The 25,129-nt window shown below is 41.0% G+C and overlaps 1 protein-coding gene across 1 annotated transcript; it reads left to right on the top strand.

The window, feature by feature from the left end:
• Nucleotides 1–2,409: 2,409 nt before the first annotated feature.
• On the top strand, nt 2,410–24,696 carry sec16b (SEC16 homolog B, endoplasmic reticulum export factor). Its single transcript, XM_062997308.1, has 25 exons — nt 2,410–2,501; nt 3,251–3,534; nt 3,989–4,077; nt 4,734–4,827; nt 5,326–5,419; nt 5,797–5,947; nt 8,554–8,705; nt 9,257–9,318; nt 10,088–10,226; nt 10,797–11,039; nt 11,323–11,420; nt 15,501–15,582; nt 16,048–16,165; nt 16,745–16,856; nt 17,457–17,562; nt 18,258–18,395; nt 18,694–18,792; nt 19,372–19,456; nt 20,548–20,961; nt 21,215–21,243; nt 21,350–21,451; nt 22,212–22,301; nt 23,003–23,108; nt 23,553–23,605; nt 24,328–24,696. The coding sequence occupies exons 2-25, from the start codon at nt 3,269–3,271 to the stop codon at nt 24,334–24,336; spliced, it is 2,931 nt and encodes a 976-aa protein (XP_062853378.1). The 5' UTR covers nt 2,410–2,501; nt 3,251–3,268; the 3' UTR covers nt 24,337–24,696.
• The last annotated feature ends 433 nt before the right edge of the window (nt 24,697–25,129 follow it).

The following is a 25,129-nucleotide window of genomic DNA, read 5'->3' as shown; positions in this document are numbered from 1 at the left end:
TTCTTTATCTAAAAGCCTGGTTTGAACACATGCTAAAGAGGTTCGAACTGTAAATTTTGGAACTGGATGTCCAAATGTTAATGCATGTTTTCTTTATGTTGGATCATCTGTCATAACTTTTGCACATGCCACAAATGTTTTATCACCATATTAAGCACCATTGACCCGACATACCTTCTTTTATGCGTGTTTTCTTCTGCAGCCAAATTGTCATACAGAATTTTGATTGTTCAGCTGCTCAAACCAAATTCAAGGCTCTACTGTAGTCTGCAAATGGATCTAAACTGTAGTGGTGGTTACTTAACTAAATTACACTTGTATTAAGTAAATGTTTTGCCAAACCAAACGTTCTATTAGTAATATTTTCAAATGAATGGAAACACATTAGTAAGTGACAGGCAGAATTCATTACAGGAAGTCACATCTTCTTCTTCTTCTGGGCCTTTGTCCCGCTTGGTTGCGGGGTCAGCTCTTCGGCGGATCATGATCCGCGCATCAATTTGGCACAATTTTTACGCCGGATGCCCTTCCTGACCTCCCTCCCTATTTTATCCGGGCTTGGGACCGGCACTACAATGCACTGGTTTGTACATCTAGCGGCTAGGTATCTATAGGACAATTCAGTGTTTCCAATTAGCCTGGTGGCATGTCTTTGGACTGTGGGAGGAAACCGGAGCACCCGGAGGAAACCCACGCGGACACGGGGAGAACATGCAAACTCCGCACAGAAAGGACCCGGACCTCCCCACCTGGGAATCGAACCCAGGACCCTCTTGTTGTGAGGCGACAGTGCTACCCACTAAGCCACCGTGCCGCCCACAGGAAGTCACATAATAATGCATGAAAATGTACTTAAACCTTGTGAAGCATCAGTGAGACAGTTTTAAGTCTGCAGCGACACCACGTGGTTAATAAGACAATGTGATTCAACTTTGTGGATTTGTGTACCTGGATTATTGAGCATGCATCAAGAGATAAGACAATGTGCTTCATATTTTTGGTGCAATGTAAACGTGGTAGAATTTTGGATGGATAGATAAATAGGTAGGTAGGTAGGTAGGTAGGTAGGTAGGTAGGCAGGCAGGCAGGCAGGCAGACAGACAGACAGACAGACAGACACTTTATTAATCCAGAAGTAAATGAATGCCTTAATTACATAGATAAAAATAATAGTATACACTACAAAGATTCACATTGTACAAAGAAGTACCTGCATAATAACAACAACACACTACAACAACAGGGCCTGTGGGTACATATAGAGATGTTATTTCTGTATACATGGAAAGACTGGTATAGATTGTAAAGTATTAATTGTAAAGTATAAATTATAAAGTGGTCTATAGTGCAAAGATAAAAATTTGCAGATGGATGTGCAAAGAGGTGCATATGTGTCTGTCTGTGCATGTGCACACACAAGTGTGCACACACACATACATAGATATATACATACACATGTGCCACAATTCTGGTCTTCAGTCTTCAGTTACTCCCCGCCCCTCTGCACAGGGTTAAGTGGTTACAAGATAAAGTACAAGATAAATTACAGAAGCAAATAAACAGACAGAAAGCGAATTGCCCATAGAAAAGTCTGTTACAGTACAAATGAAAGAATCAGTGCCACATCATGAGTTGCAGTGGCATCACTACATCTAAGCACATCAGATCCGGGTAATTGTAATGCAACAGCGACACCACATGGCTCATCAGAGAAATGCGCAAAATAGTTTTATTTTTTAAATAAGAATAATAAGAAATTTAGTCCATTTTTTAGTTTCCAGGCATGCGATCTAAAAAGAAGAATAAAAAACACATTTTTGTCTTTATAAAACCATTAATCATGCTTTGTTTGGCACCTTTATAATTATTATTATTGTGCACAAAGACAAGTGGTAGCTAAAAAACGAATAAAAACAAATCCAGTCTTTATAAAGCCACAAATTATGCTTTGTTTTGCACCTTTATTATTGTCGTGTTCCTTCCCTGCGCCAGGTGTTTTCAGGTAGAACAGGACCCACCGTGACTCAAATAATGTACAGCAGTTAGTTAGACCTCACCAATATGGCGGATTTGGAGTGTGTGTGTGTGTGTGTGTGTGTGTGTGTGTGTTCGTGTTCCTGAGTTCTTCATAACATGGTTCCGGGCGACGTGGCCACTTTTGGATTTTGAGAAATCAATGATGAACACAAACAGAGAGCAGAGATTTAATAAACCCATTTCTATTTCTGTTCTCTTTATAATGTTAATGCTGGTTTGTAATCCAGCTGTGTGTATGTAGCTCTGCATCTGGTAAAGTTTGAGCAACAGCGACAAACCGCTGGATTTGGGCTGGGCTTGGGAAACACACTCACGTGTTTGTGTGTGTGTGTGTGTGTGTGTGTGTGTGTGTGTGTTTGTTGTACTTTGACTCTGTAAGCGGGTCCATAGATCAGTGCTGTGTAAAGCTTTGATTTGCAATGCAATGATGTGGCAGTGAGACACAAGGAACCTCGGCTTTAACTGTAAGTACAAACATCTGGATTTCCTATTCTATTCTATTCTATTCTATTCTATTCTATTCTATTCTATTCTATTCTATTCTAGTTTATTCAAATTCCTAATCCTATTCCTCACTGTCTAACTTCTGCTCTCATTCTGTGGCTTGTAAAGTTTGGAGTTTTATTATTCTCTGGAATCTGCAGTTTAAAGGTGCACTAAGTACATTTCTGGCATTTAGCAGACACTTTTATCCAAAGTGACTTAGATTTATGACTGAATATAATTTGAGCAACTGAGCTCCACAGTGGCGGCTTGGCAGTGGTGAGGCTAGAACCGGCAACCTTCTGCCCTAAAAAAACCCATTAAAAATATAAAAGTAGGGCTGTCTTGTTTACATTCTTTATCCACAGGAGCTCCTTACCGTACCACAATCTGCCTGAGGACACTTTAGTTACGAGAAAAAAATCAAAAACACCATCTGCTGTTCTACTTTAATTTCTAGGTTGGCACCTTGACCTGACAGCAAAGGTCACAATTCTACTGCGGTAATGAATTTTTGACCTACAATTTCCTCCCATACAGACACAGCCAATCATGCCTGTATCCAGCCGGTCAATATCCTTGCCTTATTCCTGTTAATGTGTTTGATCATATTTTTGTTTATCTTTCCTTCTCACTCTTCCTCACCTTCCTTCCTACTTTTCTTCTGTTCTCTTATGCTCTGTTCTCTTCATGTACGTTTGTGTGTCCTGCTGGTGTAAAACTTTTCCAGCTCTAACACAAGTTAAAGATGGAGCCCAGAGGACAGGGTTGGCATGAACAAGGACCACAGTATCCCCGCTCAAGTCGCAGAGACAGAGAAGAGTCCTACAGGTCTCATCACTCAGGACAGCAGGGACACTATCCTTCTCCGGATACCAGAGAATGGGACAGACGATGGTACACTTCAGATCCACACTACATGCACTACATGAACGGTCTTCCTCCCGCACCTGAGTTCGATCCTGCATACAGCAGCCAAGGATACGCACCCAAACGAACTCGCCCACACTCCAGGTATGTACTCTGATGGCTGCTAATGACATGTAGAGTTATTTATTATCTTATTATTCATGCACAAAACTCAAATATCAAGTTTTGATACAAATTAAATCATTAATAATAAGATGCAAATTATAGCATTATAGAAACTGTACCCACCTAATAATTAAAATGGAAATATGAAAATGCAAATCATTTATATTTTTCTCTGTAATTTTGTTTAATGACCCATGCTTGGTCAAAAAATACATTTTAAATATTTTATTTTTATATAATGACATACACTATATATAATACATATACAGTTGTTAGCTCATGTTTTCACTCAGTCCAGTGAAATTCAGTTTTTTTGCTGTGTCTGTTTTTAAATACTCAGTTTTGGTTAAAAACTGTTATGATATTAAGTAAATGGTTATTTTCTGTTTGTCTATGAAGTAAAACCAGTTTGTATGTGTTGTAATCCACACAGGCTGGCATATGATTATCCTCATCAGGACTACAGGGATGACTATAACTATTATGATCCCAGTTACTACAGAGGACATTATGGATACCCAGGTATTCATGATAAGATTATCATGCTCTAATTAATTTCAAATTGTTTTAACAATAAAGTTGTTGATAAAAATTACACGTATTATTTCCCCTTTGACCCCAAATCGGCTAAAACGTATTTGGTGCTTTATATTTACAAGTAATAAATCTTTATATTTACTAAATACTCTACCTGGCCAAAAGTATTGAGACATCCGCTGTTTATGGAGTTCAGGTGATTCAGCAGACCTACTGTTAAGAGGTGTTTAATGTCAGTGTTATAAAAATAATAAGCTTTTAACTTTGTGGAAACAGTTTTACATTTCAGCATGACTGTACTCCCATGCACAAAGCAGTTTCTAATTCTCTCTTGCAATAACGTGGTGCCTCTGTTTCATGTATGGAGAGTCATGCTAGGCACTGCGGTGGCCAGCAGCGGTCACAATACCAATAAAAACCTTGTCAATTTCCCTCCCTGGGACATAGTCATAGTGTTTGATAGATGCTTCAGGTCAATAGCACAGCTAAAATCCAAGCGTGAGGTCTCAGGGGTCCCAGGGATGCAAATAATTGTGGAGGAGACTGTAAAAGTTATCATAATAAAGAGGTTGACTTTGATAAATAAAACATGAGAGTACGGTAAATGCACATTCATGGTAAATCCAGTGTTATTGATGCAGCAGGGTCAGATGGCAGTGGATGGCCAGTGCAGAGTGGCTGGAGGACAGATGGGTATCAGGAGCGGACAGGAGCTTCATACACACCGCAGCATGGGTCAGTTCATCTTTTATTAATATGAACTACCTCACTGTATCACAGCAGGGACTCTTTGGGTTGCTCATCTCTTTGTTGAATTCTATTTAGACATATAGCTGGACCTAGGCAACTAGGCGGCTTCCTTTTGCTTGATTGCAGTGGGTGCAGCAGTGCTTATACATTTTGTTTACACTAGTGCAGTAATGATGAAAGTACATCATAATTTCTTGATTATGTCTTTTTCATTTTTATCAGCCGCTTTGGCACTGATCTATAGCAGGTCTTTGGTCATCTTTTCCTTAGACATAGCCAGTCAAGTCTGCGCAGGTGCCTGGCTGGCCGATAGCTCAGTTGAGATTTAAACCCGGATATTGGCGATGGTGGGCTAGTGTAATATACTAAGATACTAAGATGTAACCTTGTGTAACCATGTGATCTATGTCCCATTTTCTCTCTCACTCACCTTCTGTACTTGTTCTAATGCAAGTCCTGATTAGAACATTCTTCATCTTTCAGGTATGAGCTGAGAAGAGACAGTGAGCAGTATGATGGCACGTTTACTATGAAAGAAAACAAAGAAAGCCTGGAGAACAGGAGTGGAACCAGAGAGGTCAGATTAAAATTCTATGTATTCATTGTAATGAATACAGGAGGTGGTTCTCTCATGTAGCTGGTGCCATTCTGATTGAATGTTCCCATTATTTACATTTATGGCATTTAGTTGGCGCTTTTATACAAAGTGCCTTGCAGTTGTGACTGAATACAATGTAAGCAATTGAGTGTTGAGAGCCTTGCACTTCTAGTGAGAGTGGGGCTAGACCAACAACCATTCAATTACTAGATCAGTACCATAACCACTAAATTACCACTGTCCCATTATGTTCTCTGACTCCTGGCCATGAATGGTCATCGCACGGTCAGTATTCCTATTTGTAATCAGGATAAAAAGCATCGTACTTTACTAATACAAATGTTTCTAACTCTCAGCTCACATCTCTGGCACTGAATCTTCTCCAGGCAGGTGAACCTGGAGGCTTGGCCAGTTCCAAAACCTCTGGTCTGTCATCCAGTACCTATGAACTCAGCCAATACATTAACGGGGCTGAACCAAGCGATGCTGCACCACCACCTCACTCAGGTATGTTCAATCAGAGCAAACAGCTCATCCTATTTATCACATCACACATTGTGAGTTATTTTTCCATCTGTGCAGCCACTGAGGATTCAAGACTTTGTTCAGTAGCACTGTTTTCACAAAAATGTCCTTTAAAAAGTAATTTTGATGCTGCCTTTATTGGCACTGTCAGTCTCTGCCTTACGCACCACAATAATGCAGGCTGAGGAGAAGCACAGACTAGCTCTTTTTTACCAGCTAGTGGTGGACTTTTACACAGCCATAATGCTTCAAAAGGACAGGAATGAGGAGATACCTTCATCTGGCCTTTTCTCTCTTAGGCTGCATTCATATAATGGTCAGTTTAACCACTTCTGTGCTGCTGTGCCGTTGTTCCCCAGGAGTGAGGCGACGCCACTTATCTTGCCATTGTGCTACCTTGAGCATCGCACATTGAGCATAGTTGCTGTTCTTAAAGTTAAATCTGATTGAACTTTGACCCAGTTTGCTGCTGCCCTTTTCAAATTCTTTATATGACATTGTAAAGATCGAAGCACAGACATGGCTGAAAGTGTGGATTGCTTTTAAGCTTGGTGCTGAGTGGTCCAGACAAATGCTTATCATGTGAAAGCCAGTTGTGCTCACTTTGCAAACTGTATAAAAAAACCGCTCATATGTACATATGTTTGTTTCATGCACTCCTCGTAGATTGTACCTTACTTAAATTGGCCTTGCTTGACCGTACAGAACAACCTGTTTGTGATATTGTCCCCCCCCATTTTTCAGTAAAGAGTCCGATATCTAGTGTGTGTCTGACTGGGTTCATTGTCTCTACCTAATAATAATAATAATAATACATCACATTTATATAGCGCTTTTCAGTAACCCAAAGACGCTTAGAAAGAACAATTGGTAATGCAAGGAACAATGAACGACAAACAAGCAGAAAACTATTATACAAGAAGTGGCATACAAGAAGTCAAAGTAACAACAAATAAAGAGACTTACAGAGTACAATTGGTAATACAGGGAAGAAGTAAACAATGACGAACAGGAATACAATAATACAAAGGAAAACAACATATGGGGGGGGGGGTTCACTGCGGCAGGTTAAGACGGAGGAAGACTATAAGCAAGACGGAAAATGTGTGTTTTAAGGTTGAATTTAAATGAGGATAGTGAGTTTGATTGTTGAATATGTGGAGGAAGAGGGTTCCAAAGGCGTGGAGCAAGTCTGGAAAATGCTCGATCACCAAAGCTATGGAGATTATAGGAGGGAACGGTGAGCAGACCAGCAGTAGAGGAACGGAGAGCACGCACAGGCTTGTAGATGCAGACGAGGTCAGAGAGATAGGACGGGGCAAGATTATTGAGAGCTTTATATGTGAGTAGAAGAATCTTAAACTGGATATGATATTTTATGGGAAGCCAGTGGAGGTTTTGGAGAACCGGTGTGATATGGTGGTGGGACCGAGTGTAAGTGATGAGGCGGGCAGCTGAGTTCTGAACCATCTGGAGTTTTTGAATCTGTGAAGAACTAATGCCTGCAAGAAGGGAGTTACAATAATCTAAACGACTAGAGATGAAAGCATGGATTAGTGCTTCAGCAGCAGTCTGGGAAAGACATGGGCGGATTTTAGCTATATTGCGCAGGTGAAAGAAAGAGGTTTTAACGATGGAGCTGACATGGGATTCAAGTTTGAGTGAAGAATCAAGCAGAACACCCAAATTCCGGACCATTATCAAATAACAAAGTAATGGGCCCAGCTTTATTAAGAGCAGTTTTTGAGCCAATAAGAATGAGTTCAGTCTTATCACTGTTTAACATTAGGGAGTTGCATTGCATCCAGTTCTTAATTTCCAGAAGACACGATTCTAGCTTACCAAGTGATGGGTTGCAAAGGGAATCCAGCCTTAGATAAATCTGTATATCATCCGCATAACAATGAAAGTCAAGATTAAAATGGCGGATAATCTTGCCTAGTGGGAGAATGTATATAATAAATAATAGAGGTCCGAGGACTGAGCCTTGCGGGACACCTTGAGTGAGAGATGAGGTAAATGACCTGTGCCCAGAGAGTGTAACAAATTGCTTGCGATCAGTTAGGTAGGAGGTGAGCCAGTCAAGGGCAGAACCACCAATGCCCAGCTCACTCAGTCTAGTCAGGAGGATGGAATGGTTCACTGTATCAAATGCAGCCCTTAAGTCTAGTAGAACAAGAATGCTAGCGGCACCGGCATCGGCAGACACAAGCAGGTCATTAACTACCTTTACGAGGGCAGTTTCGGTGCTGTGCTGAGAACGAAAACCAGACTGGAAGGGATCGAGTAAGTTATGGGAGTCCAGGAACGCTTTGAGCTGGATTGCAACAACGCGCTCCAGGACTTTAGAAAAGAATGGAAGATTTGAAATCGGCCGAAAGTTATTCAAATTGGATTGATCCAGATTGGGTTTTTTAAGAACTGGAGTACCTACTCACTTTGGTCTTCCAGTTCTTTACAGTTTATTTGTTACTGACCCTGTTCATACCCCAGCACTATCACAAGGGGGTGTAACATTCACTCCTCTTCTGGTTACTACAACAGAACTTCTTTTCTTAAATGTTAGATGTTTTTGTACTCTTCATTAGAGCCTGAGGTCGAGTCCAAGTCGGTGGCTCCTCTGAAGTTCTGTGTTCCTCATGTGGCTGTAAGTTTTGGACCTGCAGGGCAGCTGGTGAGAGTCGCTCCAGCTTTACCTTCTCATGGTGAACCAGCTCAGGTGGAAATGCACAGTCTGGAGGTACTGTAAACACATGGATCAGCTGTTTTTAAATCTGTTACTCTTTTCTGGTAAACCACGCTATCCCACTATCTCTGAGACCTGCGGTTCGAATCTCAGCAGTGCTATCAGCCGGCCGGGTGTCTACACAGACATGATTTGCTTTGTCTGATGGAGGGGGGTGGCCAGTCAGCATAGCCATTAAGAGATGCACTTGTCAGTGCGCTATCAGTTCCAAGCCCGTATAAATTAAGGAGGGTTGCGTCAAAAAGGACAAGCAGTGCCAATTCAGATTGATCTGCATAAAATACAAATACTTACCTTTTTGTACAAATTTCAAAATCATCCAAATTTACAGTCATTTAGATTGCATATTTTTCATTTTTTACCATTCATATTTTTTATTTTTCAACTGGGAAACATCTGGGAAATACCCACCAGTCCAGTGGTGGGGATTGATGAATAGGAGGCACTCTGGCAATTCTACGACTTGGAAGTGATCAATTTAATTAATATCACTGCTTGCTAATTTAAATCAGTCTAGTTACTTATAAGTATGGTTTTGTGTGCAGGTTATTCTGAGTGAAACCCATGAGCAGAATGATATGAGAGACTTTCCTGGACCTTTAGCCAGGTAGGATCATCATAAACTATAAACTAGGATCAACTATAGTTAATGAGACAGGAACCCTATTAATGGTACATTATCTGTTTATTTTGACAACTGATAACTCTTAGTTCACTGGTGTCTTTTTTGCCTTTTTACCCCAATTTGATCAAATCCTCAGTTCACCTGCATCTTGCACCACCGCATGCCAAACAAGAAGGGCCAAAACTGTCTTGTACCTCCTCTGACATGGGCCCAGTAGCCGGCTGCCTCTTTACAGTTTTGATGGCAGAGACCCATATTGCATATGGAGCGTAATACCCTAGTACAGGTACCTCCAGCTGTGTAATTGCACAGTGGCAGTGAAACCCTTGGACCTTCTTCCAAACAGGCACAGCCAACTGTGACTGTGTGAATGCCTGACTAGGTCGATAGCCTCACCAAAAATCAAACATTTTTTGTTGAAACTTTTTGTTGAAACTGTCAAAAATTGGCAGGTAACACCCTCGTCCACCAGCAGAGGGGTGTGTAGGACAACAAGCAGTCGTTACAGATGAACTACTTGCCCCAGTGGCTCATCAGTGCTAAAGCATTTCAGCTAAACTCAATACTATATTCAGTGCTGATGTTAGTAACAATTCTGTGTTCTCTTTGGTACATACATTCAAAAAATAAGGGGAAACACATTTGGAAACACATTTATTGTTTTGTGTGCAGCAGAATTGTATTGCAAAGATGATTTTTTATTCATCATGACCTTACCTCAGAGAAAACGTTGTTTTTTTTTTTACTGCAGGGAGGATCTGCATAAGGTGGATGTCATTACCTTTGCCCTGCAGATGGCTGATCTCTGTCTAAAAGATAAGACCGTGCTTGATGTTTCATCTGCTTCCCTTCTGTGGCATCTACTGGTACTGCTGTGTAGACAGAACGGGGTAAGTAGGGGTGTTAAATCTACACCAAGTGGAATTTTGGTCAAATTAATTAACAATACACTGCATGGCCAAAAGTATGTGCATACACACATCCAAATTCTTGCGTCCTGGTGTCACACCAGTTGCTTCTAGATCATTCCTGTTCCTGCATGATTGTTCCATTGTGCACAAATGAAGGTCCATAAAGGCTTAGTTTGGTGTAGAGGAACTTCAGTGGCCTGCACAGACCCTGACCTCTACATTGAATACTTTAATAATAGGGACATATTAATACATTGATTGCACGCCAAGCCTTTTCAACCATTAGTGCCTGACCACACCAGTGCCCTTATGACTGAATATGCATAAATTCTAACAGCTTCACTACAAAATATGGTGGAAATATACAGTAGATGCCAAGGAGGGTTGAACTTTTTGGATTTAATGCCCATGATTATGGAATAGGGTGTCCAAGAAAATCATGATCACATTCTCACTTTTGCCCACACAATATGCATAAAATACAGTTTGAACATTGTCATTACACATGAAGTTGGATTTACTGTATATGTGTGTGTGTTTGTTTTGAAGAGAATTGTAGGTTCGGACATTGCAGAGCTGCTGGTTAGAGGAAATCGCTCTGTGGGAGTGTGTGATGGAGACGGTGAACAGCTGGGCGTAGAGAGCCTGATTGATCTGAGTGAAACTTCAACACCGGAGACAGAGAGCCTGAACGCTTCAGATCTGCTGACCGGAAAACCTCTCACTAATGAAGAAACATCAAAACAAAACATCGATAATTACACCAAACTCCTGCTGGCTGGGAGAAAGAAGGTCACTGTTCTGTTTTTTTGTGGAGTCTTATGTTACACTATGACCTCATGGCTCATGCCGCTCCCGTTATTTGCACTTTTTCTTACTGGTTAATGTTGCAAGGACACATAGAAGCGAAAGTGTATGTCAAACGAGTCTAATTAAGTAGACTGAATTTAAACCAAGTAAATAGTAGCAAGCAGACGAATGCAGAGGTGTCATGTACTTTTCTGTGACTCAGTGGGTAGCACTGTCGCCTCAAAGCAAGAAGGTTATTATTAAAACCACTTTTTTATTTGTGCAGGAGGCGTTGGAATCAGCTATGCAGAGTGGTTTATGGGGTCATGCCCTGTTTCTGGCCAGCAAGATGGACCGCAGGGCCTCCAGCTCAGTACTAAGCAGGTCTGTGCCACTATACAATATTTCTATTGATCACCTTCTTTGATCATTATTGCCACCATGGTTCTGTGGGTTTTGTGTGTTCTGCTACATTGAACACATTGCACCACATGTAACGTCCAAAGTCAAAGTCAACAATTATAATATTAAACGCTGTAATATAGGCCCATTAAATCAGCCAGCTAAAGACACTGGCTACTGTATTTTGGTTAGAGGAGCATGCTGTTTGCGATGGTACATTTACTGGCCATAAACGCCCAAATGATGGAAACATTTGGAAAACCAAACCTGTTACACTGCAAACGGAAGCATTTATAGTTTAGGTTTAGTACAGTATCCATTGCAGCTGGCTCTATTTCAGCAGTGACATGTGCACTCAATACTAAACTGACGGAGGTGAAATGTGATTCTGGGCTCCCCCACATGTTCAGTTGGATCTTAAGTGGTGCTAAATTTCATCCTTGTCAACAGTGAGATCCTGGAAATAGAGAGAGTTTCCTAATCATAGTAGGTCTGAGGGTCAGGTTTTCCTAAAACTGTTACTTAACACAGTCTGCCGTTGCATTAAGAAATGCAATCTGGGACTCTTATTGCACAACGAGTATGTTCAGGGGACCAACAGTGACAACTTGGCATTGGTGTGGCTTGAATCAGCAACTGTCTGACTACTAGTCCAGTAACCAATGAGCTACAACTGCCCTAAAAATGGAAATGGAGTAGATGTAGTCCTGAAGTATTCCAGAACCCAGAGTGGTTATATACCTTTCCTGGTGCAACTTTTCATATTTTTATCTGGTCTGAGAGTGCACTGACAAGTTCACATTTCACCTCCCAATCATGTAGATCGTGTAGATGCCAACCAGTTAATAGCACTGCTGGGATTCAAACCCTGGATCTCAGCACTAGTGGGTTAACGGATTTTACTGCTGCACCACACGCCTAAATAAGAAATATAAATATAATAGAAATATAATAAAAAAAAAAAAACTACCTCTGACCTCTGCGTACTATGCGCCTTGGCATCCGCTGACCCCGCTCTGTCATTTTACGTCGCCTACTTCTTTGTGGCTGAGTTGCTGTCGTTCCCAATCGCTTCCACTTTGTTATAATACCACTGACAGTCGACTGTGGAATATTTAGTAGTGAGGAAATTTCACGACTGGACTTGTTGCACAGGTGGCATCCTATCACGGTACCACACTGGAATTCACTGAGCTCCTGAGAGCGACCCATTCTTTCACTAATGTTTGTAGAAGCAGTCTGCATGCCTAGGTGTTTGGTTTTATACACTTGTGGCCATGGAAGTGATTGGAACAACTGAATTCAATGATTTGGATGGGTGAGTGAATACTTTTACAGGTTATTACAGTTATTATTTTTACAGGAGTTACAGGATTATTTTAACCATTTAATTGCCTCAAAACTCTACCTACTGGTTTGGCAGGTATTTGTTCTTCTGATATTTTCCTCTGACCCTCCTGAAGCTCAAGAAATCCCACCTACATGTGAAGCTTATTTTCTTTAACAGACCTACAGATCCTGCTCTGATGTAAGCAGGAAATCACCCAGCTGCTGGCGTACGTACAGGAGCACAGCTGAGCTAGCTAGATGACACAGTTGCAAAATCTGCCAAGGTTTAAATGATTTCAGGCATGTGGTCAAGCATGTGGACGTCCTGCCTGGCACAGTCCTACAAATCCTCATTCATCTTTTTTATCTGCTGTCCCTAAACTAGCCAGTAACTGTTAAAATGTTTCATCTTCATGCCAATAATACAAGCATTTTCCAGTTTTGTAAAGAGGAGCTCGCTGTTTGTCATGGCAAGTTTTAAAGGCCATAAACACCAGAGTGACGGAGGAGATCAGATTACCAAACGTGTAAATTCGTTGGCTGAAACATTTATAGGTCAGGTCTAAATCACTTTGAATCTCCATTTCTGCATGGACATCTGCATCCACAGCTGAACTGACAGGAGTGAAATTTGAACTCAGGCTCGCCTGCTTGTTCAGGAGAAGCCAAAAGCTCTTGCTGGACTATGCTAAATTGTTGCCTCCTATTTTTGTGTGTGTGTGGGGAGGGATTCAGACCCTGATATTTCCATCGAACTTGCAGAACTAATAATAAGAAGAGACTGATGTGAAAAAAAAGAAATTTCTCTCTGCCACATTAAAGGATTTGAGATCATAAAACAAACCATTTTTTTTCTATTTTATTTATCGTACCGATTTTGTGTAGTAAATTTGTCTTCCGCTGCTCGGGGATCCCTTTTTTAATTTTTTTAATTTATATTTTTTCCCCTCTTTTTTCCCCAATTTTCTCCCCCAATCTAATCGTGTCCAATTACCCTGATTGCGTCCTCTATACTGATTCGACCCTTCACCGCTGACGGAGGACGCCTCTCAACTGACATGCGCCCCCTCCGGCACATACAGTCAGTACAGATAGTGCATTTTTCACCTGCACGAGTCGAGTTCATATACTTGATGGGCACTGTGCACGGAGGGCCACACCCCCATCAGCATTATTCCTCAGCCCTGTGCAGGCGCCATCGAAGGGCCAGAAGGGGCCGCAGTCGCACCAGTTATGAGGACCTATGATCCGACTTTCTTATCCTCTAACCCTGCCAACAGCCAACAACAGCCAATCGTTGTTCATACTGCCGCCCAGCCCAGTCGGAAGGCAGAGCTGAGATTCAATACGATGTATTCAAAACCCCAACTCTGGCAAGCTAGCGTACTTTACCGCTGCGCCACCTGAGCGGCTCTGCTGGGGGATCCTTGATTGCATTTGAGGAAGGTATATTTTCTGTTCACGCCTCCTCCGACCCGTGTGCAGTCCTTAGGACCCTTTCTTTTCACCCATGCACTCTGCACAGGCGCCTCTCTATCTGCTAATCAGGGTCCTTGCACAGCGTTAGAAGACCCCACCCACATAGTCCGGTCATCTCGCCCCAGCAGACATGGTAGCCAATTACAGTCTGCTGCAGGCACTTCCAGTTATGCCCGCTAGATGGCGCGCAGCCAACCGGTGGCACCACCTGGGCGCCCTGGATTTTATATATATTTATGTCACTATACCTGTGGTGCTCCACTAATCCCAAATTGCTAGGTAATAGAAAAGGGTCTCTCAGCTTCAACAAACAGATTAATCAATATTAATGATTAAGTGCAGTGATACATTAGCTGGATTATCTTAAGGTACTGGATTAGTGATCAGAAAGTTGCTGGCTTAACCCCCACCATCTCAACTATCACTGGGTCACTTGGGCCCTTGAGCAAGGCCCTTGACCCTCAAGTTACTTTGGATAAAAGCATATACTAAATGTCTTAAATGTAAAGGTATAATAAGAGAATCTGACATGTGTGGTTCAGTCAGATTCCAAAGGAAAACGTGATAAGTGGTAATATTTACATCACGTGATAAGTGGGGTAAATATTGGCATACATACATTGTCATCAATGTATGTATTTATGTAAATATAATTATGTACAGTAAATATTATTATAATTATGTAAGGTAAATGTAAAATAAACAGTGGTAGCCTAGTGAGTACAGTTTCAGGCTATGGAATGGAAGTTTGTAGGCTTGAGGTCTCATAGAGCGCATGCGGAAGGCCGTGCACTGCCATCCATGATCAGCCGCCTCTACCGATCAGCAGAGGCCGCACTTGCCCCAGCAACAAAGAACCCTGTTTTAGCCATTGTTTCCCCCACAGACACAGCCAAATGTGTGTCTGTGTAGGGCACCTTGCCGGCTGATATCAAAGTGGAAATTTGAACTAGAGCTCGAGATCTCAGCACTAATGGTCTAGTGTGTTTTGCCGCTGTGCCACCTGAGCACCCCATTTACAGGTTAGATAGTGTAGTTAGCTAAATAAATTTAATATGTGTATATCTTACAGTATGTACAGGACATGGTGCAACACATCATGTTGAGACTGTGCAAAGCAAAAACTATAACTCTTTTTTCCACACCGTCCCAACTTTTTTTTGAAAATGGGGTTATATTTCAGTACTACTTGTCTGAACGTAAATAATAAAATATTGAAGTGTTTGTGTGTGTGTGTGTGTGTGTATTTAACAGGTTTACAGGCAGTCTCTCTCCCAGCGATCCACTCCAAACCCTCTTCCAGTTCCTTTCTGGAAAGGTTCCAGCTGTTTCAGTGGTAATGTACCATACTTTGTTCTTGTCTTTGGTTTACATCAGCAGTCCCCAACCTTTTTTGCACCACGGACCGGTTTTATATAAGATATAATTTTACTGACCGGCGGGGGTGGGGGGATTTAAAATAGAATAACTATAGAATGTAAAATCAATGTGAATCCTAAGCTGCTCCCACCTAGTGATAATTAGAAACAATAACTTTAATTGCTCTTGTAGCGATCTCTAATTATTTATTCTTTCTGTGCGGCCCGGTAATAAATGACCCACAGACCAGTACCGGCCCGCAGCCCAGTGGTTGGGGACCACTGGTTTACACTACATCAGAACTGTCCGGAGGTCTTCCTGTATGTCCAGCATTTAGCACTGGTCTGTGATTTGCAGCTAATATTCAAACCCCTTTCTAATCTCATACTTTTATCTTTACCTTTTTACTACTTTCATCTATTCTCTTTTCTCATCTCTGTAGTCGTACAGTAATGAGAAGTGGGGTGACTGGAGGTCTCATCTTGCCGTCATGTTATCCAATGAGACGGGAGATTCTGAAAATCACTGCAAGTCTATTGTCACACTGGGTGATACGCTAGGTACAAATTACACACAATCACCTCTATACTACTAAAAAATTCTTGATTTATCTTGTCTTTTATCGAACTCTCTTTTTAAGAGTCTTGGCCAAAAGTATTTGGACACCTGACCATGCTTGTTGAACTTCTCATTTAAAAAAATTAAGCGAAATAGTGGCCTTTATGTGATCACTCACAGGACTTTGAAATAGGTCTGTTGGAATTCATGCCCATTTGGTCAAAAGAGCTGTTATATGGCTGGGTGTTGATGTTCCAGGTTATTCCAAATCTGTTCAGTGGGGCTGAGGTCAGGGCTCTGTGCAGGTCACTAAAGTTTCTTTAAGCTGAGCTTTTCTTTATGTCTGTATAGAACAGGGAATGGCCTTCCCTAAACTGTTGTTGGAAGCATATAATTTCCTTTAGTACACCTGTTAGCAATTGATGTGACTGAAGCACATGACTTTATTGATTAGAAGAGGTATCCCAATAACTTTGTCCATGTAGTGTGCCAGTTTAATCCTCATACTTTACTACCAATTTATTCTCAGTATTGACATGATTATTATAGAACTGGTTAATGTTTATGCACATGTGCGTCAGCCTCCAGAGGTCTACTGCATGCGGCTCATATCTGCTACCTCACAGCTCACACTCCATTCAGCTGGTACAACAACAAAACACATCGTCTGGTGCTACTGGGCAGCAGTCACAGGTAACACCTTTAAATAAACACAATCAATCACGTGGGTTTTTAATTGTTTTATTACATTAAAACCAGAGCATCTTTGAAGTGTTTGTTCAGTTTACCATATTTTATACTTGCAATAGAAGATAAAGGGGTTGTGCTCTTGTGATTCCATTGATTTTATACATCAGCTGTGCAATGTAATAATAAAGTAAAGAAATCACAACATTGTTAAAAATATTAATATAATACTATTAATACAGTATAATAGTCTTTTTTATGAACTGTTGGTGTTATATAAAAAAATGCATGAAGTTACAGTTATAAATGTAGATCAGTGTGTAACACATTTTTTTCATGGTTGTGTCATGTCCAATTTCACTGTAAAACACTTGGCGCAAGGCAGGAATACCCTGGTCAGAGCGCCAATTCATAGCAGGTTTTCGGCCGGCCCCCCTACCCCCCATCAGACATAGCCAGTCATGTGCCGATAACACTACTAAGATTCAAGTGCAAATAACAGTGAGAGCATTTCAGTTGAACATTGTGGACATCAAGATGTAGTGTATCTGTTCAAATATTTAAACATTTTGCTTTGAGCTGATGATTTTTCTGATAATTTTGCAGTGCTTCATTTGCAAAATTCTGCTTGAACTCGTCTATCCGCTGCACTGAGGTGTTCGAGTATTGCCAGAGACTCGCAGACCCGTCCTTTATCATCCCTTCATTCCAGGTGAAGCTTCAAGTTTTTGAGTAAAATTTTAGTCAATCATCAAAAAAGTTTAACTTTATTTAGTTATTAAACATTATTACTGTTACATTATTACCAAAAATATACAGTCAACTTTAGAATTATTGGTACATGTGGTTGTACATGTTTTGTGGTTAATTTGTTTATTTTTTCCACTGCTTATGTCTTGACCCAACTGGGCTGATGGCACCACCAAGATTCGAGCCCGGTGTTTGTGGTGGTGGAATCTTGTTCATCATGTTAATGAGGCTTTTCTGTCTCACTTATAGTTTTTGCTATGAACTAAACAAATACTCACCGCTAGTGCAGGATCTGATTAGACAGCAGAGGTCGCAACTGTACAGCGACAATGAAGCCCAGTTGACCACCCTCCCTCCCTCGGGCACAGCCAACTGTGTCTGTTTGTATGCTCAGCCAGTTTTTCAGTGAACTTTAATTGAATAATCAGCATAGGATTAGCCTAACTTTGCCTCAGTTTTGCTAAATCCTAAAGCTAAAGGTTCTTTATCCAGCTTAAACCATCAAACAGGTTGACAATTGACTTCTGCTATACATAAACATAGCATTTTTTGTCATTTTGTAATTATGCAATATCTGTTTGGCTTGCGAATGTATGATTTGCATGTTGGTTACTCTCTGTTTGTCCAATTGTAACTGTGTTGTGTGTTGTTGTGCAGGTGTATAAGTTCCTGTATGCATGTCGGCTACTGGACTGTGGTCTGATCTCACAGGCATTTCATTACTGTGAGCTTGTGGCTAAAGCACTGCTCATCATTGATGAACCACACATGGTGCTACTACAGGAAGTAATAAAGGTAACTTGTATAACTGACCACCTACAGACCCTGAGTAGTTCAGTTATGTGTGATGTAATCAACCTCAGTCACTGTGCCAAATCAATTATGCGGTCAAATGATCAAATTGATGTTATACACCTGTTAGCAACAGGTGTGGTGGAAACACCAGAACTCAGTAATTAGGAGGGGTGTCCACATACTTTTGACTCTGTAGTGTATCTTACAGACTGGGATCTGAAATCACATTGTGTTTTATAGTAATTTTGTGTGTTGTTCTTTGTGTGTGTGTGTGTGGTGGGTTCTTATTGTTTAACAGTTGGTGGACAGACTAAAACACTCAGAAACACAGCTCAGCGAGACCAGTGCTGATCCGGACTGGCTGGTTCTCCTGCGACAGCGACTCCATGACCAGCAGGTGAACTCACTCTTTCTTTGAGCAATTCCAGTAAAGCTTTTCTAAGTGTTTTATTGTTTCAAGCGTGAAAGGAGAAGCCAGTTACACACATTAAACAGTGATTTTCAGCCTTGCCCTGGCACCCTGAATCTTTTTACAATGTCATGTACAGTGGATGGTAAAACAAAACTTCAATTTTTTGTAATTTTGCATTTAGAAATGTTCCTCTTTAACTAAAATATTTTTTGGAAGCTGGGGTCAAAACGCAGGGTCAGCCATTGTACAGCGCCCCTGGAACTGAGAGGGTTAAGGGCCTTGCTCAAGGGCCTGACAGTGACTGCATGGCAGAGCTGGAATTCGAACTCTTAACCTTTCAATTGATAGCCCAAAGCTCTATCCACTAGGCTACCACTGTTTATTGCCTGTAGACAATGCAGCTAAATTCAAGTGAGTTATAACAAGTGATGGATTCATTATTGGGTATAAAAGGAGGATTCGCCTTATACCCAATAATGAATCCATCACTTGTTATAGCTCACTTGAATTTAGCTGCATTGATCTGGGTCTGTAAAACTGACATATAACCATTTGTATTTATAGATGGAGAACTCTGGGAGTAGTGGTGTGTACCAAATAGCAACTGAAGGCAATGTTTGGGACAAAGAAGAGAACAGGGACCATCCAGGTAAACTGTTTCACACTGATAATATAACTGTTTTAAATAAAAGCAGATTTAAATCTAATAAATACCCAAAAGTTCTGCAATGATCTAAAAATACAATACTAATGCCAATGTACAAATACCATTTCTTGAAAAAATTGGGGCATTTTGCACATTGCAGTAAAAAGAAGAATGTGTGATTTGTTAATTCTCTTGAATCTTAACTGATACAAGTGAAAAAGAGAAGATTTTCAAGGTTTTCACATGATATCTCCATCCTCTACACCCTTCACCCCACAGAATTTTCATCCCTTCTCTGCACATGTTCAAACAGTCTCAATCTCACTTTGTCTCCAAAACATCCTATCTGTGCTGTCCCTTTAATAAACTTTCTCCCAGTCATGTCCCTTCTCATCACTTGCCATTAGAATCGCAGCCTACAAGCCATACAACTTAGCAGGCCTCACTACTGGCTCACAGACTTTCACTTTGAGTCTGGCAGACCCATCTATCTCAAATCACTAACTATAATCTTAAAGTCTGCTTTGGTTAAAAGGATTGATTTTAGAGTGTAATGATGAAATATCTGCCTAAGCCTAAGAGTCAAGTGATTTGTTTAACATACGTTAATACATACATTAAATGGCTAAAAGTATGTGGACATGCCTTCCAATTATTAAAAGTAGCTGTTTAACAGCCCTTAATATTAACAAGTAGACAAAAGTCATTTATGTGTGTCATTTTATGCTTTCCTTATTGTTACAACAGTTTGGGGAAGGCCCAAGTTTGGTGTAAAGAATCTCTGGTGGCCTGTATGTAGCCCTGACCTCAACTCTACTGAACACTTTTGAGTTGAATTGGGATGTTAATCGTGAGCCAGGCCTTCTTGTCCAACATCAAATGCTTATTTAATTAAATAGGTACAACAGGCACACTCCAAAACACCGTCAATTGGGCGTGTTGTAGCAGTGCACAGGAGCTGGGTGTTGTAGGTGGGGAATGACTCATGGGGTTTCCAACATCCCATGGTGTCCACATACTGTTGTAGGCCATGTAGTAAAAATACAGTACTACTGATATTATGCAATAAAAATGTATAAACCATGTTTTTATAGCTCCTGACCCAGGAGTCATGTCAGGAGATTTGCCTACCACTGAGATGATGCATACCTCTCGTCCTGAGGATAATCTTAGATCTGAAGAGTCGCAGTACTATCAACCTCATTCCTCCCATGCCTCCAATGAGCAGTCTTACATCCCTAACCAAACTGATCCCTCCTCTACCTCTTACCCACAACAAGGTCCATCGTACACATCCTACCCCTCAGAGCAACAGCCTTTCCCCCCGGTAACCCAACGACATACTTCTGAAGAACATCAGACTAAAATGTATGCACCAGTGCCCATGTACTCCCTCCAGAACATTTCTGCACCTTCACCAGATGCAGTTCAGAGCACTGTTTATAATCCTGATGCTTCATACCAACAAAATGCTGCCAGTCCAGATCAGAGGAGCCGTAGTAACACAGGTAAGGATTGAGGGACTAGAGTCTTGGACTCAGTAGTCATCAGTCTACTTACTATTCTGACTTATTTGATTGTATTGCTACAAGCAAAGGTTCATTTCACTACTTCACTACTCCATTTCTGAGTGTGGATGGTGAAGGTGGGGTGGTCTTGACTAGAAATAAATATAAATTCAATTAAAAATGAGTGTTAATGTACAATGTTGTATTATATACATGCTGTATCAGTGTGTGACCAGTGTGTTTTTGGTCATAGATGTTGGATTCTCTGCTGGTACAAACATGGTAAGCAAAAGTATAAAACATAATCTATTCAAGCATTAATAAAAAGATTGTGTTTTTTAAATGAAAGTTCAGTTTATTTGAAGTTTATTTTATGTCTGTGTTACAGATGGATGCTTACGAAAATGGTTCTGCTCTTGGTGGTGTTGACCTGGATACGACAACCACATCTGAAGCTGAAACAAAGGAAACAACCAGTCAAAAATCAGAGGTCAGTATTTCAAAATCTCTACATACAATATACAGTATACATTATATAGACATATAAAATATTGGACACCTGACCATGAGCTTGCTGGACATCCCATTCAAAAAATTCATTTAAAACAGAGTGACCTCTATGTGATCTTTCAGCTACTGTTCTGAGAAGGCCTTTCACAAGACTTTGAAGTATGTATGTGGGAATTTGTGTCCATTCAGTCAAAAGAGTATTTGTATGGCTGGGCACTGACGTTGGTCAAGAAAGCCTTAGTTGATGTTCCAGTTCATTCCAAAGCTGAGGCTGAGGTCAGGGATCTGTGCAGGCCATGCTGGACTTCCTTTATATAACTGATTTATTAAGAAGAAGAAGATATACTTTATTTGTCATATATACATATACAGTTGTACAGTACAGTGAAATTCTTTCTTCACATATCCCAGCTTGTTTGGAAGCTGGGGTCAGAGTGCAGGGTCAGCCACCTTACGGCGCCCCTGGAGCAGACAGGGTTAAGGGTCTTGCTCAAGGACCCAACAGTGGCTGCATAGCAGAGCCTGGATTTGACCCGCCAATCTTCCGGTTGATAGATCAAAGCTCTACCCACTAGGCTACCACTGTTCCAATTACAACTATTGGCAAGTGTTGAATTGAAAATTCTAATTATTGTTAAAAAGGGAGGTTCCTAAACTTGTTTTTTTTTTTTTATTATGGTATTTATATTCTGTTAAATTGTCACTGCTACCGTTTTTATGTGATGTTTCTTTTCTTACAGGAAACAAAGTCTGGATGGTTTAGTGGATGGTTCAGGTCAAAGCCTAAAGAAACTCCACAAGAAAATCCACAAACCAAGTCTGTTCACAAGGTAATTCTTATTTTCTTGTGTTTTATCTTATTATCTTATGTTTATGAACTGCTTTATCCTGGTCAGGGTCACTGCTGGTCCAGTTCTGCCAGAAAACACTGGGCGGTGACCCAGTGGGTGGCCTGGGCTCTTCACAGACGCAGTTGGATGTGTCTGAGGGAACAAAAACTGGATGACATTATGAGCTTATTGCTGCTAAAACAGCAACTCCTGCTCTCTCCGTCCCAAACAGTGCCATCAAATTGGCCAGGCATTTAAACAGGCACAACTGGCTGTGCCTAAAGAGATCAGTTGCGTGGGCTTCATTACTGCTCTGCTGTCTTGTTGAGGCTTAAGGTGGTGGATTATCCATGGAGTTTATAGCATGTCATTCCAGACACAGTACTTTTCTGCTACAAGTTTTCAAGTTCAGGTCTCAGCGGTGCTATCGACCTGGCCAGGCACTCAAGAGACACAGTGGACCTCAATAGCAACTCCCGCAGTCAGGTCGATGCACCAGAGTGAGTGTACCACTGACTATTGTAAAGTAGCAGCTGGCAGCTTTAGGAAGGGATGTGCCTTACTCTGCTTTAGGCAGCGTATGGTTAGTGCAAACGGCAGATAAATTGTATAAGGAAGTTGGAAATGACTAGATTGGTAGACGAACTAAAAATTTAAGAATAAAATGCAGAAATATGTATATATATTGTTTATTTTCTTAGGAGTCACCATTCGTCTCTGCTTTTCCCACCACACCAATGGTCTCTCCTGCCATGCCACCATCACAACCTACAGCTGCTGGTGTCAATCCCTTCTCTAGGAAAGCTGGTAAGTTCAAAGCTCCTGTAAGCTTGATTTGATCTTGTTAATGTTTGCTTGGGGCTCCAGATTTCTGCCTCGTTTCACATCAGAGAATTTCTTGTTGCTTCATACACGCTTGGTTTGTTAATTTTGGATTTTTGATGATTTCCTCCAACATGGAAGTCATCGACCACTACTTTTTCCCTGGTAAGCAGCAGATCTCTAATGTAAGGAGAATCATGAAGGTCCTGGGACCAATCCCTGTGGATACGAAGGGCAGAATGTGTATCTAAATTAGGAAAATGCATAAAAGAAAAGTTCATATTTGCATATTTAAGTGTTTAGAAACCACTGTTTCCATTGTGCTGACCTTGGTATCTTACTAACCCTCTAACACAAGCACCAGGATGTGTTCGAGTCTAGAAGTCATAATGCAGCTTTCATACTGTGACTGGAGGCTTTTTTTTACAGGTCAAAAGCTGCCGGGAGGTAACATGGGACAGAATATCACCTATATGTCACAGGTACAGTTTTAGTACATACACTAATGAGCTAAAACATTAGGAACACATGTTCAATATGCTGTCAAAACAGCTCTAATCCATGATACATGGATTCTATAATACATCTGAAGAAGTCCTGTGGTATATAGTGCCAGGACATTACCAGCAGGTCTTTCAATTACTGTACATTGTGAGGTGGAATTGCCCAGGTAAACACATTTCCCCGATGCACACATGCATGGCATGTCGACCTTCTACTGTTGCCAGTTCAAGTGTCTGCGTGCTCATAGCAGGTGCATTCGAAGGTGGACAGAAGTTAGCTTGGGTACCTCGACTGGCCTGCAAATATGCAGCCCCATACACAGAAGGGTACGACGCACTGTATGTCCTGGCATCAATGGATCTTTGCCACCCAAAAACCTGTTGGCGGATTGTGGCTTGTCCCTCATCAGACCACTGTCTGTAAATTTTCACCACAGCTTCCTGCGAAACCCCTCGCTGTTTCATAAATACTTCAACCTAGTCACCTGGCTATAACATCTTTATGCTGATCAGATCAGCTGCATTGAACACGGGAACTATGAGGAACTACCATCAGATCAACATGCATTATTGGAACCAAATAAGTATTGCCATGCACATTTGAGTTATGGTCCTAATGTTTTGGCTCCTCAGTGTACAACATACATATACACACGACCTTCTTCACAAATACAAGCATTTAGTCTTTGTTCTGCTTTTAGGGTCCCTAATGCAGCATGTCACGTAGGACTCTTCTCTGTATGTGGAGTTCAAACCCAGTGGCCGTCTGCAGGGTCTGGACTGGAACATCTCATCCAGTGGGCACCTCACTTAAAGCACAGTGTAATTAATCAGTACTCATCGGCTATCAGAATGTTTTATCATAATTATCGTTGATTTTGTAAATGTGTAGATTTTGTTTTGAGACAACTGATTAGTAGGTGATTTAAATATACAGAATAGTATTTGTATATCAGTGTTATGTATATTTGTTAATTCCTAAAGTTTTACAGAACTTTATTTGCACTAATACCCCTGATGTTTGGTAATTGACACCAGACAGTGGGAATTAATAAAAAGAAAATACTTGACTAGAGGTAGTGTTTGTTATACAGACACAGGACTGAATCAAGAATCATGCTTACTGGCATTCCTCAGGGCACTTTCCGAATAGCACGAGGGGATTTGACAAGACTGATGACGTCTCCTTTTACCATGAGTCTGCATAGTTGGGTTTTTGTAGCACAGGGGTCAGTTATACAATCAAACACTTGTGAATAAATCGATGTAAAGAATATTTTTTAGTATACAGATCATTTAAACACTTCTAAAAGCACCTAGGGTTCGCCACAGCGAAAGATACAACTGTGTATTTGATTTGGCACAGTTTTTAATGCTAGATACTCTTCCTGGGGCAATACCCTTCCTATTTATCCAAGCTTGGGACCGGCACTAATGAGTTTCCACCCAAAAGGGTTAAAGGAACATGAGTTTCAAATAAGTGTCCATATTGTTATGCATGCA

Source organism: Trichomycterus rosablanca, chromosome 6 (genome assembly GCF_030014385.1).
Source record: "Trichomycterus rosablanca isolate fTriRos1 chromosome 6, fTriRos1.hap1, whole genome shotgun sequence".
In the NCBI taxonomy this organism is placed as follows: Eukaryota; Metazoa; Chordata; class Actinopteri; order Siluriformes; family Trichomycteridae; genus Trichomycterus; species Trichomycterus rosablanca.
The sequence above is the reverse complement of the archived record's forward strand: the minus strand, read 5'-3'. Positions and strand labels throughout refer to the sequence as shown.